The sequence below is a fragment of the Dipodomys merriami genome, unplaced genomic scaffold, assembly GCF_024711535.1.
Source record: "Dipodomys merriami isolate MVZ:Mamm:240054 unplaced genomic scaffold, mDipMer1.0.p SCAF_1, whole genome shotgun sequence".
NCBI lineage: Eukaryota > Metazoa > Chordata > Mammalia > Rodentia > Heteromyidae > Dipodomys > Dipodomys merriami.
This window is the reverse complement of record NW_027202270.1, coordinates 138,078,358-138,091,792: the sequence shown is the minus strand read 5'-3', so window position 1 is coordinate 138,091,792 and position 13,435 is coordinate 138,078,358. Positions and strand designations below refer to the sequence as shown.

At 42.5% G+C, this 13,435-nt stretch overlaps 1 protein-coding gene across 1 annotated transcript in view; it reads left to right on the top strand.

The window, feature by feature from the left end:
• The window catches only part of Prkch (protein kinase C eta), a 233,546-nt gene that overhangs the window by 109,385 nt on the left and 110,726 nt on the right, over window positions 1-13,435 (top strand). The window contains exons 3-4 of the mRNA XM_070032205.1: window positions 10,140-10,290; window positions 11,391-11,425. Of these exons, the coding sequence (XP_069888306.1) occupies window positions 10,140-10,290; window positions 11,391-11,425 (186 nt within the window). The remainder of the gene's footprint in view (window positions 1-10,139; window positions 10,291-11,390; window positions 11,426-13,435) is intronic.

Below are 13,435 nucleotides of genomic sequence, written 5' to 3'. Positions count from 1 at the left end.
CTTGGAACAGAAACAGTCACTTAAAAAAGATGTTTTGGGTAAAAATAGTTGTCAAACCAGCATGTACAGTATTAATAATATAAGACTATATGTCTATATAGTGCATGTATTTGACATTGTTCCATGATTATTTGTACAATCAGGTTTAAGATGATTTTAACAAGAAACTTTCTTAGCAAAGAGCTGGTGTTTCACACCTATAATCTTAGCTATTTAGGAGAAGATCAGTTTGAGGTCAGTCCAGACAGAAAACTTTGTGAGACTTCTTCTCAGCTAAGAGCTGGGTATAGTAGCACATGCCTTTTATCCTTTTAGGGAAGCCTAAATTGGTGAATTGCAGCCCAGGCAGGAACCTAGACCATATCTCAAAAATAAAAGCCCCCCCCCCCATAATGGGCTGGTGGCATGGCTCAGTGGTAGAGCACTGGCCTAGTAAGAACAAGGCCCTGAGTTCAACACCCTTCCTCACCCCAAATACTGTCAAGAGTCTTTTTTCATATTCCATTATAATTTTCTGTGTTTTTTTGTATTTTCCCATCATGGTGTTTTCCCGTGTGTGTGTGTGTGTGTGTGTGTGTGTGTGTGTGTGTGTGTGTGTGTGTGTGTGTGTGTGTGTGTGTGTGTGTGTGTGTGTGTGTGTGTGTGTGTGTGTGTGTGTGTGTGTGTGTGTGTGTGTGTGTGTGTGTGTGTGTGTGTGTGTGTACCTATACATGAGAGAAAGATAGTAACAAAAGAGCAAAAGAGATCTTTTTGTTACTTTTAACAAAAGTATTGTTCCCTTATGTCACATTTAAAAACTTGTTGTGGGGATTGGAACTCATGAATGGTCCATTTTCTACCCGAATTTCATAATAAAGGATACAAGAAAAACTTTCTTAGATTTTTAAAAATGTGTCTAATTGGAAAAAAATTACAAAATATACATGTACTTCCTTTAAAAAAGATAAAATAAGACAGATAACTCAGTAGAAGATCTAGGCAAGAGATGCAAACAATTCTCAGAAGGAAAAATAAGATAATTAGTATACGCACAAAAAGATTGTCATCTACATTAGTAGTAAGAAATTCCATCTCAAAAAAAGAGAAAAGTTTCTAGATACCTAGTACATGCACAAAACAGTTATTATTTAAATTAGTAATAAATTCTATTTCCAAGAAAGAAAATTTTTCTAGATCAAAAAATGCTTACATTTTTAAGCATATAAGCCCCAAGATACATAATTTAACTTAAACTTGGGGGTGACAGTACTTTTTAGATTGGAGGACAGAGAGAGTAATGATGATGATGTACCCCCAAAATGACCCACCCAAATCTGAGGAAGCACTTTTCTCTTCTCCCTGAAAACTACTGGTGTTGATTCATCAAGGAATCTGTGTGTGTGTGTGTGTGTGTGTGTGTGTGTGTGAGAGAGAGAGAGAGAGAGAGAGAGAGAGAGAGAGAGAGAGAGAGAGAGAGAGAGAGAGAGAGAGAGAGTGTCCTGGGGCTTGAACTCAGGGCCTGGTTGCTGTCCATTAGTTTTTTGGGTTTTTTTTGCCAAAGGCTAGTACTTGAACCATAGCTCATCCCTCTTTTGTGTACCAAGAAGAGGTGCAGAAGGTAGGATTCTAGGATGCTCTTCTCCTACCAGCATGATGAGAGGTTTTCCCATGGCTCTTGATGGAACTTCAGTGTCATTTCACACAATTCTTTCTAGTCACGACTGCTAGCACAGGAGGCTGGACTGATGGGGAAGAAAGTATGTGTTGGGAAGTTGAGTCCTATTCAACAAAATCAGTCTAGCAATAAATATCTTCTCCCATTTTTCTTTTGCTGGGTGTCTCCATCTATACACAAGATGGTGGGTATCAGGTGAGCTTCCCGGGAAGGAGCCAGATCCCTGAGAAACACCTGGGAACAGCTCCTGTAGAGCCAGGACTCCTAACACTGAGTCTGATCACTCCATCTGAATTTGGAAATCGCTGTGAGTCATGTAGTTAAACTCTTTTACTAAAGAAAAAGGAAAGCAGGCGGCTACACTGGTGCCACTCGGAGGCTTTTGCAGAGATTCTTAACTACCATATACTTTGGCGCCATCTTGGCCCATGGCACTAACAGTAGTCCCCAGAACCTGCTTTCACTACATTATCCTTCCTCTCTCCCAACTCCTGCTAGTCTCCTCCCCTTTCTGAAGTCTTCCCTGATTGATCAGAGGGCCAGATAGGCATCTCCTGTGATGCCCTGTTCACTCAGCACCCACTAACTGCTCCCACACACAGCTGGCATGGATTTGTTTGTTGAAGTTTTGTGTTGATTTGATGTATGTCCTTAGTCTTTCTGTGCAGATCATTATTGACTCACACAGGGATTGCCTATGCTGACATTTTTCTGCGCCATTCTTCATACCAAGGCTCTGGGATCAGATGGTGGCTTCATCAGAATGGTTGATGATGTTAAGCAGAACCTTCTTGCTATATTAGTTCATTTTCTTCTGGCTTTTTCTTGACCAGTAACTTTTGGTTAACTCTAAAGTTTTCCTGATTTTTTTTCCCCCACAGCCTTACTTTACCATGTGCATCAAATAACAAAGCAACTATCTCAGGAAGAAGAAAATGAGATACTTGATAGTGTTTCTCAGTAGTTCAACCGTTGTAAACAGGGCCTGGCGTCCTCACTCCTCTATCAGGGGCTGTTTGCCTCACTTGCCTTTCCTGTTAGTTTCCAGGATGTTTTAAAATCACTTTCCAGGGATTATAGGAGACCTAAAGTTAATCGGGGACAGGGTCAGTGCCTTTTGGCATATCATGTTGCTTTAGGATAAAAGCATGAACAGAAGAGTTTGGGGTTCTGGCACCAGCTGGCTACATGTGCATGTCATTTCACTTGCTTAGGTATTGATTTCCTGGGTGTTATTTCCTCTCTCTCACACAGACAACTGAATTAAACATTCTTTGAATTTCTACAGTCCTGTGGTAAGGTGAAGTAGATTGTGTGTGTGTGTGTGTGTGTGTGTGTGTGTGTGTGCCCGTGCGCGTGCACGCGTGCACGTGCGCGCATGTGCTCTGTTCCTGGTGCTTACACTCAAGGACTGGATGCTGTCTTCTAGCTTTTTTCCTCAAAGTTGGGGCTCTACCACTTGAACCATACTTCTGCTTCCAGCTTTTTGGTAGTTAATTGGAGATCAGAGTCTCACAGACTTTCCTGCCCAGGGCTGGCTTTGAAGCACAGTCTTCAGATTTCAGCCTCTTGAGTAGCTAGGATTACAGGTGTGAGCCACCCCTGAAAGGGTTTTAATAGCAATTACCTTGGGGGACTTTTCCAATGGTGACACATCTCTGAGAGACAGGCACAAAAGGCAAAACAACTTGCTCCCCTCCTCTTCCCCCGTTCTCCAGCTTATAAGACAAAGAGAAGCAGAACTCATCTCCAACTTCAGCTCCCAAAGCTTCAGCTACCCCATACCCACTGCTGGTTGTGCAGAAAAGCTGTCAGCTACTCAGTGCAGCCTGGAAGATCATCCACACTGTGTCCTGCTGCTGCAGTGCCTTTGCTGTCCGGCAGGGTCAGTTTAACAGAGCTAAATGCCATTTAAACCGCAGCAATTTCCTTCCTTCAGTTGAAGTCAGTATTTCTGACGTATTTCAGTATTTCTAACGTACTGTGCCTTACATTCATTCTCTCCCCCTCTCTCTCTCTGATTTAATTTGCTTACACATTTAAACATTAAGAACTGGGATCCATGCAATGCTTCCACTTCAGCATGTGTGAAAAAGTACTTGCAAATACGTATTTCTACCACTGGAACAGGAAACCTTAAATTCAGGTAGGTGGAGCCAAAGGCTGGAGGGTGATGCTTGTGTCACTTGGGAGGGAAGGCTAGCACAGTCCTAGCTTAGAGATGGCAGAGTGGCATTCCTTCCCGCAAAGCCTCACGTGACCAGCCGGGGTTTCAGTCCAGCACCACCTTTGGCAAGTGAAATCTTACCCCGTGGTGGTTTGATAGATCCTGGTCACATGCACATTCTAAAGTTGTCAAAACAAGTGTGTGATGATAGTCAGGTTTTGTGAAGTAGAACTTGACTTAAGGACAATTGTTCCTACATTTGACTGTTCCTACATTTGACATAACTACCCTGCACCCTGTTGGTGGGGCGCCTTGTCAAAACCACGCCCAGAGAGACCCAGCCCAGAGAGACCCAGCCGGCTTTGGAGCGCTGGAGAGTGGAATGTGAATTTCCCCATTGGGCACCAAGCCAGCTTCCTATTTACTTAGGGGAGGAGGGTGAGGGGCTGGGCACCTCACAAGCTCAGCAGCAGCAGTTGTGATACAAGTGTTGGCTGCAGAGCATGTTAGGGTTGCCTAACGTGCCCAGCTGAAATGAGAGCTCAAAGATTTCGCAAAGCTAGTATGGTATAAAGCACAATAGGATTAAACAGTCTGGTATTAGTGGTGTGTGTGTGTGTGTGTGTGTGTGTGTGTGTGTGTGTGTGTGTGTGTGTGTGTGTGTGTGTGTGTGTGTGTGTGTGTGTGTGTGTGTGTGTGTGTGTGTGTGTGTGTGTGTGTGTGTGTGTGTGTGTGTGTGTGTGTGTGTGTGTGTGTGTGTGTGTGTGTGTGTGTGTGCGCGCCTGGGCACTGTCCTTGAGCTCTTTTGCTCAAGGTTAGCACTCTACCACAGCTCGGGCCTGGGCACTGTCCTTGAGCTCTTTTGCTCAAGGTTAGCACTCTACCACAGCTCCACTTCCAGCTTTTTAGTGGTTAACTGAAAATGAGTCTCCTGGACTTATCTGTCTGGGCAGGCTTCTAACCACAATCCTCAAATCTCAGCCTGCTAGGTGTGAGTCATTGACTCCTGGTTCCTTATTATTATTATTATTACTATTATTATTATTTTAGGGTTTTTTGTGGTGCTTGAACCCAGGGGGACTGGGCATCCTCCCTGAGCTTTTTTGCCCAAGGCTAGCACACTACTTTGAACCACAGAACTACTTCTGGTTTTCTAGAGGTTAATTGGAGATAATGGTCTCAAGGTTGCTCACACCTGTAATCCTAGCTACTTGGGAGGCTGAGATCTGAGGATCATGGTTCAAAGCCAGCCCAGGCAGGAAAGTCCGTGAAACTCTTATCTCTAATAAAGCGCCAGAAAACCGGAAGTGGCACTGTAGCTCAAGTGGTAGAGCACTAGCCTTGAGCTGAAGAGCTGAGGGACTGCGCTCAGGCCCAGAGTTCAAGCCCCACGACCAACCAAAAAAAAAAAGTCTCAAGGTAACTTTTCTACCCAAGCTGGTTTTGAACTATGATCCTCAGATCTCAGCCTCCTGAGTAGCTAGGATTGCAGGTGTGAACCACCAGCACCCAGACCCCTAGTTCCTTTTAAGTCAGGCCTGAGTAAATAGCCCTATGCAACAAAGAAGTGGTGAAATGGGGTTCAGTCCACAGTGGAGTGAAGACAGTGCAAATGGAGAGGATTTTCTTCTTGTTCCGGCATTAGTCAAAAGAGTGGTGGCAGAGAAAGCTATTGGAAAGCCATGAAGATACCATGGCTTTTGTGCATAAATGTGTGTGTGGGTGTGGGGGGGATATGTGTTCAAATATCTTGTAAATTCTCAGGTTTGTGTAAATATGGTCATGGATGAGTACACTTATTTTTAGTTTTTATTGTCATTATAAAGGTGATGTACAGATAATGAGTACATTTCATTTGGACAGTGTCACCTCTTCCCTCACTCTCTCCTAGTTTTTTCTTCCTGTCCCCATCCACAAATTATATTGTTCATTTTCATCATAGTGTTCAGTGAGTACCACTGCTGCATGTGTTCACCCTTTGTCCCTCCCTGTGCTATGTAGTGTGTTCAGGTTGGCCTTGAACTCAACCAGTCCTCTTTACCTCAGCCTCCAAGTGTTGGGATTACGGGGGGTGGGGGGAGGCACACAGGTCCCACCAGGTATATTTGCTTTTCAGAGGCCCCTGCTAAAAAGAATGCAGGGAAGAATGAGGTTCAGTTGGAGTCCATGCCCATGTGAGGCCAGTGCCTGGGACACGGGTCAAAGAGACAAAGGCCTCTGGGGTTGTAGAGTAAGGGAAAAGGTTAGGGTGCATGTTGGGAACAAGAGAGCACAATTCACCTAGCTGAGGGTTGGGGAGAACATAGGAGGCTGAGGTGGGAGGAGGAGGGAGGTATGTGTGTAGGGTGTCACACTTAGGGTTTGAAAGATAAGTCTAATTGGGGGTGGGGGAGAAGGACAAATAATATTCCAAGGGTAAAATAAAAGGCAGGAGCTGAGGTATAAGAGAAACAGCCTGGAAGAGATTCAACCAGTAGCCCTTCCTAAGTCTCCCTGGTTAGAAGGAACCAGCTGAAAATGTTTAGGTCTTGCTACTGCTCTTGCAGTAGCGGTGGGGGTGGGGGTGGGGATGGGGATAAGATTCACTGTTATGAAATATTAACAATCCTCAAAAGTTGACCTTTTAACTACTCTTTATGGATTTAGAGGATTAAATAAGTAAATGCTTCATAATTAGACCCCTAGAGAAGGTAATTTGCATGTACGTATGATAAGTGTTTAGTAATTCAGTGCAGGTCTTGTTTCAGCCAGTACTCAGTGAGCACCGTGGTGTTAGCGCAGTGATCACATAGGCTAGATATGGTGTGATAGTCTACTGCTGTCATCTACCACCAAGGAATATGAAACCCTGTTCACTCTGGGGATGCTAAATCAAGTGTGGTGGAGGAAGGCAATGCGGAAGGTGACTTCTGTTCTTCTGGTACCTTGACCCCAAATGGTAGGAACCTCTCAGGAATATTGATCATGCTGCTATGCTCATAGGGCTGAGGATGGATATGTTTTATCTTCTTGAGACAGATGGGAAACCTGAGACTAAAAATGATTAGGTGGTTTGCCAAAGATAGTGTGAAGTGAGACAGGCACAATTTAAACTGTTGGTTCCTTAGCCACATTAGTTTTTGGTTATTTCTGCATTTTGTTCTTTGGGATGTTACTTTTTTCATATTTTGGTATGCATTAATTATACAAAGTAGTGAGTTTTATTCTGATGTTTTCATACAAGGTGCTTTGATCATATTTATCCCTCACTTTCCACACTCATCCCTCCTGCCACCTCTCTTCCCATTCTCTACTAGTCCCTTTTATTTTTGCTCCTTTTTATTGTTAATCGCCCTTGTCTCTGTCTTTCTCTCTTTTCCTCTGCCATTCCTGGGGCTTGAACTCAGGGCCTGGGCACTGTTTCTTGAGTTTCCTTTTGCTCACAGCTAACATTCTACCACTTGAGCCGCAGTTCCAGTTCCCATTTTGTTTTGTTTTGTTTTTGTAGATTTTGGAGATGAGGGTTTCATGGACTTTCCTGCCCGGGCTGGCTTTGAACTGTGAGCCCCAGATCTCAGCCTCTTGAGTAGCTAGGATTACAGGTGTGAGCTGCTGGTGCCCAGCTTATATATATATTTTAAGGGTCTCTTCTTCTCTCTTCTTCTTCCTGTTTTATTTTCTTTCCCCTCCCCTTCTGCCCACACTCACCCCAAGTCCTCCATTTCCCTCTTCATTTTAGTTGCCTAGGCTGGCCTTCAAATCCTGTGCTCAAGGAATCCTCTTTTCTCATGGATGTGCCACTGTGCCTAGCTACCCCTCCTTTTTACTTGTGAAAGAACTTAGCAGGGCTGAGAAGGTGGCTCAGTGGAAGAGTGCTTGCCATGCATGCATGGCCCGGGGTTCAATTCCTCAGCACCACATAAAGCAGAAAAAGCCGGAAGTGGTGCTGTGGCTCAAGTGGTAGAGCGCTAGCCTTGAGCTGAAGAGCTGAGGGACAGCACCCAGGCCCAGAGTTCAGGCCCCATGACAGACCAAAAAAAAAAAAAGAACATAGCAATTGATATCTAGGCAGCATGTACATTCCTGCTTACATTCTTCAGGCTGATCGATTGCTGAATGCAAGGAAATGCACACTTAAAACTTGGACAGGCGTTGTCAAATTGCTTTCTAAGAGAACTGTTCTTGAAAAAGTGGCAGTGTTTGCTGCAGAGAGGCTTGTTTTGTGCTGAGCCCCTGGAATGTGTTGCCTCATTAATGGTATTCGGAAAACCCTAGGAGGACAGTGCCACCTGTAGATGGGAACAAGCTAGGACAACTCAGCCCCCCGGGCCAGGTTATCCTCTTTTTAGCCATTGTCGAAATGGATATTGTTATTTTAGTATTTGTTCATTTGAGATGTAGAATATGATTCCGCTGCTGGATCTCAACGTCCACCCTGGATAGAGTTGGGACATTTTAGTCCAAATAGTAGCCCTCTTCCTTTTACTGAAGGTCTTTATTTACTTTAACGTATTTCTAGTAACCTTCTGTTTTGTGCCATTTGCCAAAGAGAGCTTTAACTTAAGTTTCATGTCTGTGAATCTTTTTATGGTCTAGATTTTTGTTCTCTTTCCATCCTCAGTGTACAATACATATAATATATTTCTGTAATATCTTTTGCTATATTTTATTTCTTAACATATATTTGAGATTGTTTTGGTGTTTTTTTTTCTTTTTTGTTAGTCCTGGGGCTTGAACTCTGGGCCTGGGCTCTGTCCCTGAGCATGTCAGCTCAACGCCAGTGCTCTACCACTTGAGTCACAGCGCCACTTCCAGTTTTCTGGTGGTTAATTGAAGATAAGAGTCTCCTAGACTTTCCTGCCCGGGCTGGCTTTGAACCTCAATCCTCGGATCTCAACCTCCTGTAGACCTCCTGAGTAGCTAGGATTACAGGCATGAGCCACCAGCACCCAGCTGTTTTAGATTTCTTTTGTGCCCATACTGGGGCTTAAACTCACTATCTCTTCTTCTTGCTTTAGCTCTTTTTACTCAAGGCTGGCACTCTACCACTTGAACCATAGCTCTACTCCGGCATTATTGCTGGTTAATTAGAATGGAGTCTTGGGGATTTGTCTGCCTGGAATGGCTTTGAACCTCAATCTCCAGATCTCAGCCCCTTGAGTAGCTAGGGTTACAGGCATAACCACTGGTGCCTGTCTTATTTTAGACACTGAATGCAAATTCACAGACAGAGAAATAATTTCTGGCATTCTTTTACACAGAGGATGATTATTGTTCATAATATTGTATCATATGATTCAAAATAGCTAGAAGAGAGGATTCTGAATGGTCTCATCACAAATGATAAATGTTTCAAATGATGGATAACCTAAATATCCTAAATCAATGAGTTCATACAGTACAGTATACCCCATAAAGTTGTACAGTTATCATCTGTCAAAAATTAAGGGAGAAGCAATCTTCTGTTTCATCAACCTTCTAAATTTATTAGCAAATCCTTCTTGCGGGATTCCTTGAATTTCCTGTGCCCCACTGATTTATTTGAAAACGTTAGTGAAGAAGTAAGCTTTCTTTGATTTATCTCAAGTTTCTGCATACATTGAGGAAAGTCATATAATGAGATGGAAGATAATAATTTACCATCTTTAGATAGTGCACAGCTTTCAGATTCTTCAGACTGGGATCTAGTACTTTGAAAAAAGATGTCGTTAGAGAGCTTGGCAGTCATCCTAGGTAGACGTGAAGGGGTAAAATGACAAGAAACTGACTCACCAGCAGTAATTGCAGCCCAGAGCTGGGCCTGATGTCCCAGACATTTAGACAGAGGCCACGTTAATGTCATGTTCATGGGACTGCTGGGGAAACTTGTGGTCTGTGTAACAATAGCCCAAGGTGGCCAATTGTAACCCCGGTAATGAATAGCATCTTAGAAATTCAAATAGGTCTACCCTTGAAAAGTAAGAGTCAAGCTGGGTGCTGGTAGCTCATGCCTGTAATCCCAGCTACTCAAGAGACAGATCTGAGGATGGAGGCTAGTAACCATCCTAGGCCAAAGTCTGTAAAACTCCTACCTCTCAATTAACCAGCCAAAAGCTGGAAGTAGACCTGTAGCTCAAGTGATAGAGCACCAGCCGAGTGGACTGGAAAGAGCCAAGCAAGAATGTGAGTGCCTGAGTTTCAACCCCAGTACTGGCACAAAAAGAAAAAGGAAGCCATTTCAGTCATTCAGTGAGCAAGCACAATGGTTCCTCAAGACATGTTGAATTGAGTATTTGAGCTGTTGGACTTTCTCAATAGTGTGACTAGATTTTACTTCTTTTCCTTCCTTTTAATATCCAGCCACTCTCCAGAGAGACCGGATCTTCAAACATTTTACCAGGAAGCGCCAAAGGGCTATGCGAAGGAGAGTCCACCAGATCAACGGACACAAGTTTATGGCCACCTACTTGAGGCAGCCGACCTACTGCTCTCACTGTAGAGAGTTTATCTGGTAAGAGACCTCCCCTTTCCCAGGACTCCCCACCCCTGCCTCTTTCTATTAGAGGCTGCCCATGGCGATGTAGGGTTTCAGAATAAAACGTGGTTAAAAATATATTTTAGCATCTGATTTTTTTTGCTTCCTCTTCTAACATGGTGAGCCAGCAAAGACATGGAAATAATATACAGATCCAAGTTTTAGATTATTTCTTTTTCTGATCATTTTGGCAAAGGTATTAATGAGTCGTGGGCTAGTTAAAACAAACCATAAATCATGGAAGCTATAGTCAATCAAGAAAGAAATAATAAATCAGACCAGGTACGCCGGCTGGTATCTGTGATCCCAGCTGAGTGAGAGGTATTGGTAGAGAGAAGACAGTATAAAAACTGAGTCTGGGCAAAAATATGAGACCCTGTCAGGCACCGGTGGCTCATGCCTGTAATCCTAGTTACCTGAGAGGTTAACATTGTTACGGGTAGGGTTTGAGGCCAGTTTGGGTAGAAAAAATTCAAGAGACCTCTTCTCAATGAAAAGCTGGGTACAGTGGCATACACCTTTTGTCCTAACTCCCTGGAAGCCTCCCATAGGTCATGCCCAGGTGCTTTCCTGGGCAAAAATCAAGACCGTATCTCAAATATAATGAGCAGAAATCATGGATGAAGGCATGGCTTATGGTAAAATTGCCCACCTTCTACAAAAAAACTAAGTGCCCAGTAGTCTTCTACTGTATAACATACAGTGCAAGGTGAAAATAGCCTTTATGTGATCCTATACTGTAATCCGATATGCTGTATACCTGATTGAGAAATTTTAGGGACCCTAGGAGAAAGAAAATACATAAAAATGAACAAATCAACTAGTGGTAACTCTATAGCATAAAATAAGCTTAATCAACAGTTATCTTTAATTAATACCAGCATTAGGCACATTTACTATTTGTGGAAAGAGAATAATCACGCTCTTTCACACAGTGCCACACACACCCATATCACAGTTCTGTTTTTCACAAGTGACCAGAAAGCAAAACTTATTTTTTAAGGATCGTAATTATAGGAGGTGATTACTGAAATATTTGACTGATGGTGTTTTTTTTTCTCTATTGCCTTGAACAGGGGAGTATTTGGGAAGCAAGGCTATCAATGCCAAGGTAAGAAAATATGTTCACATCTCTGTTTAATCTGGTTCTTATGTTAACGATAATTATGCCAAGCTGGGCACTGGTGGCTTATACCAAGCTGGGCACTGGTGCCTCATGCCTGTAATCCTAGCTACTCATAAGGCTGAGGACCATGGTCTAAAGCCAGACCCGGCAGAAAAGTCCTGGTGAGACTCTTATCTCTAATTAACTGCTCCAAAACTTTGAGCAGTGGCTCAAAGTGGTAGAGCTCGAGTCTTGAGAGCTCAAGAACAGGGCCTGAGCCCTGAGTTCAAGCCCCATAACTGACAAAATAGTAATAATAACAATAACAAACCAAAAGAAAACAGGATGCCTTTTGTTAATATGGTAATACATACATCTCTGTAATTCAGAGGAGACATCCATGTCGTTATAACTCAAGTTTTGGTGAGGTCTTAACTATATTTTAGATAATGTAGAATGGATGAATATTTCTAAAGTCAAAATACCCAGAAAAGTTTTTTTATTTCTTTCTATCTTTTTTTGTAAGTCATGGGGCTTGAACTCTGGGCCTGGGCGCTGTCCCTCAGTTCTTTAGCTCAAGGCTAGCACTCTACTACTTGAGCAACAGTGCCACTTCCGGCCTTTTCTGTTTATGTGGTACTGAGGAATGAACTCAGGGACTCATGCATGCGAGGCAAGCACTCTACCACTGAGCCACCTTCCCAGCCCCTCCCCACCCCCCCCGAAAAGTTTTATTGTTTAAAGTTGGTCTCTGCAAAAACATGAAAAGCACTTAAGGAAATAAAGAAGATAAAATTTTGTTTATCACATTGAACTATCAGGACATGTGGGAAATACAACACTGCCTTCAGGTTGCCTGCATACAGCATACAAGCCAATTTCCAAATTGCTTTTCTGTTGTAAAAACAGATGGGTAGACATTTTAGACAAAGATGGCATCAGATAATTATCAGGAAATTTATCAGGGAAAAAGAGAGGTCTTGTGTAGTAACAAAGCCAGTTCTCCCAAAAGATATAACGACACACTGGGCACTGGTGGCTCATACTTGTAATCCTGTAATCTTAGCCTCTACTTAGGAGGCTAAGATCTGAGGATCACTGTTCAAAACCAGCCTGGGCAGGATGAGACTCTTATTTCCAATGAACTATGAAAATGTTAGGAGTAGAGATGTGGCTCAAGTGGTAGAGCACTAGCCTTGAGTTCAAGCTTTAGTTGAATGTATGGCTCATGGTAAGAGTGCCTTTATGCAAGGAAACGAAGTGCCCAAAATAGCACAAAAAAATTACACACGCACACACACACATACACTCACACACACACACACACACACACACACACCAATGCTTAACAAGTATATACCTAACAATAGGCATCAAAATACACAAGACAAACACTGGTAGAAATAAGTTCACAACCATAGAGTTGAAAACTTTAATACGTTATTAGATATTTGCTGGCAGAAAATTGGTAGGGATATGATTGTCTTAAACCACCTTACTGTAGTTGATAAACTGACACAGAATACACTATGCAACAACAGCTGATTACATGTTCATCTTAAGCTTACAAGAAACGTTTACCAACAGGGCCTACATGCTGAGCCATAAAACCACCTTAACTAATATAAGGAATAAAAAAACATAATAAGTGTATTCTTAGGATGCAGTGGAATTAAACTTGAAACCAATTACAGAAAGATAGTTGGAAAATCTTTTAGTATCTGAGACTAACCAGCACATTGTAATTAACACACAAGTCAAAACTTGAGAGAACATAAAAAAAATCTTGGGAAAAAGATACCTTGAACCAAATGTTAATGAAATCTAACTTACCAGAATGCATGCAATACACAGAAATAGTACTCAAATGTATAGCATTAAATGCTTGTGTTATAAGAGAAGAAATATTATAATTAGTCATCTAAATGCCTACCTTAGGAAAATAGAGAAAGGAGAATTTAAGTTTCAGATAAACAAAAGAAAAAGTATAATTGAAACCAGAAGAAATAGAGAAAA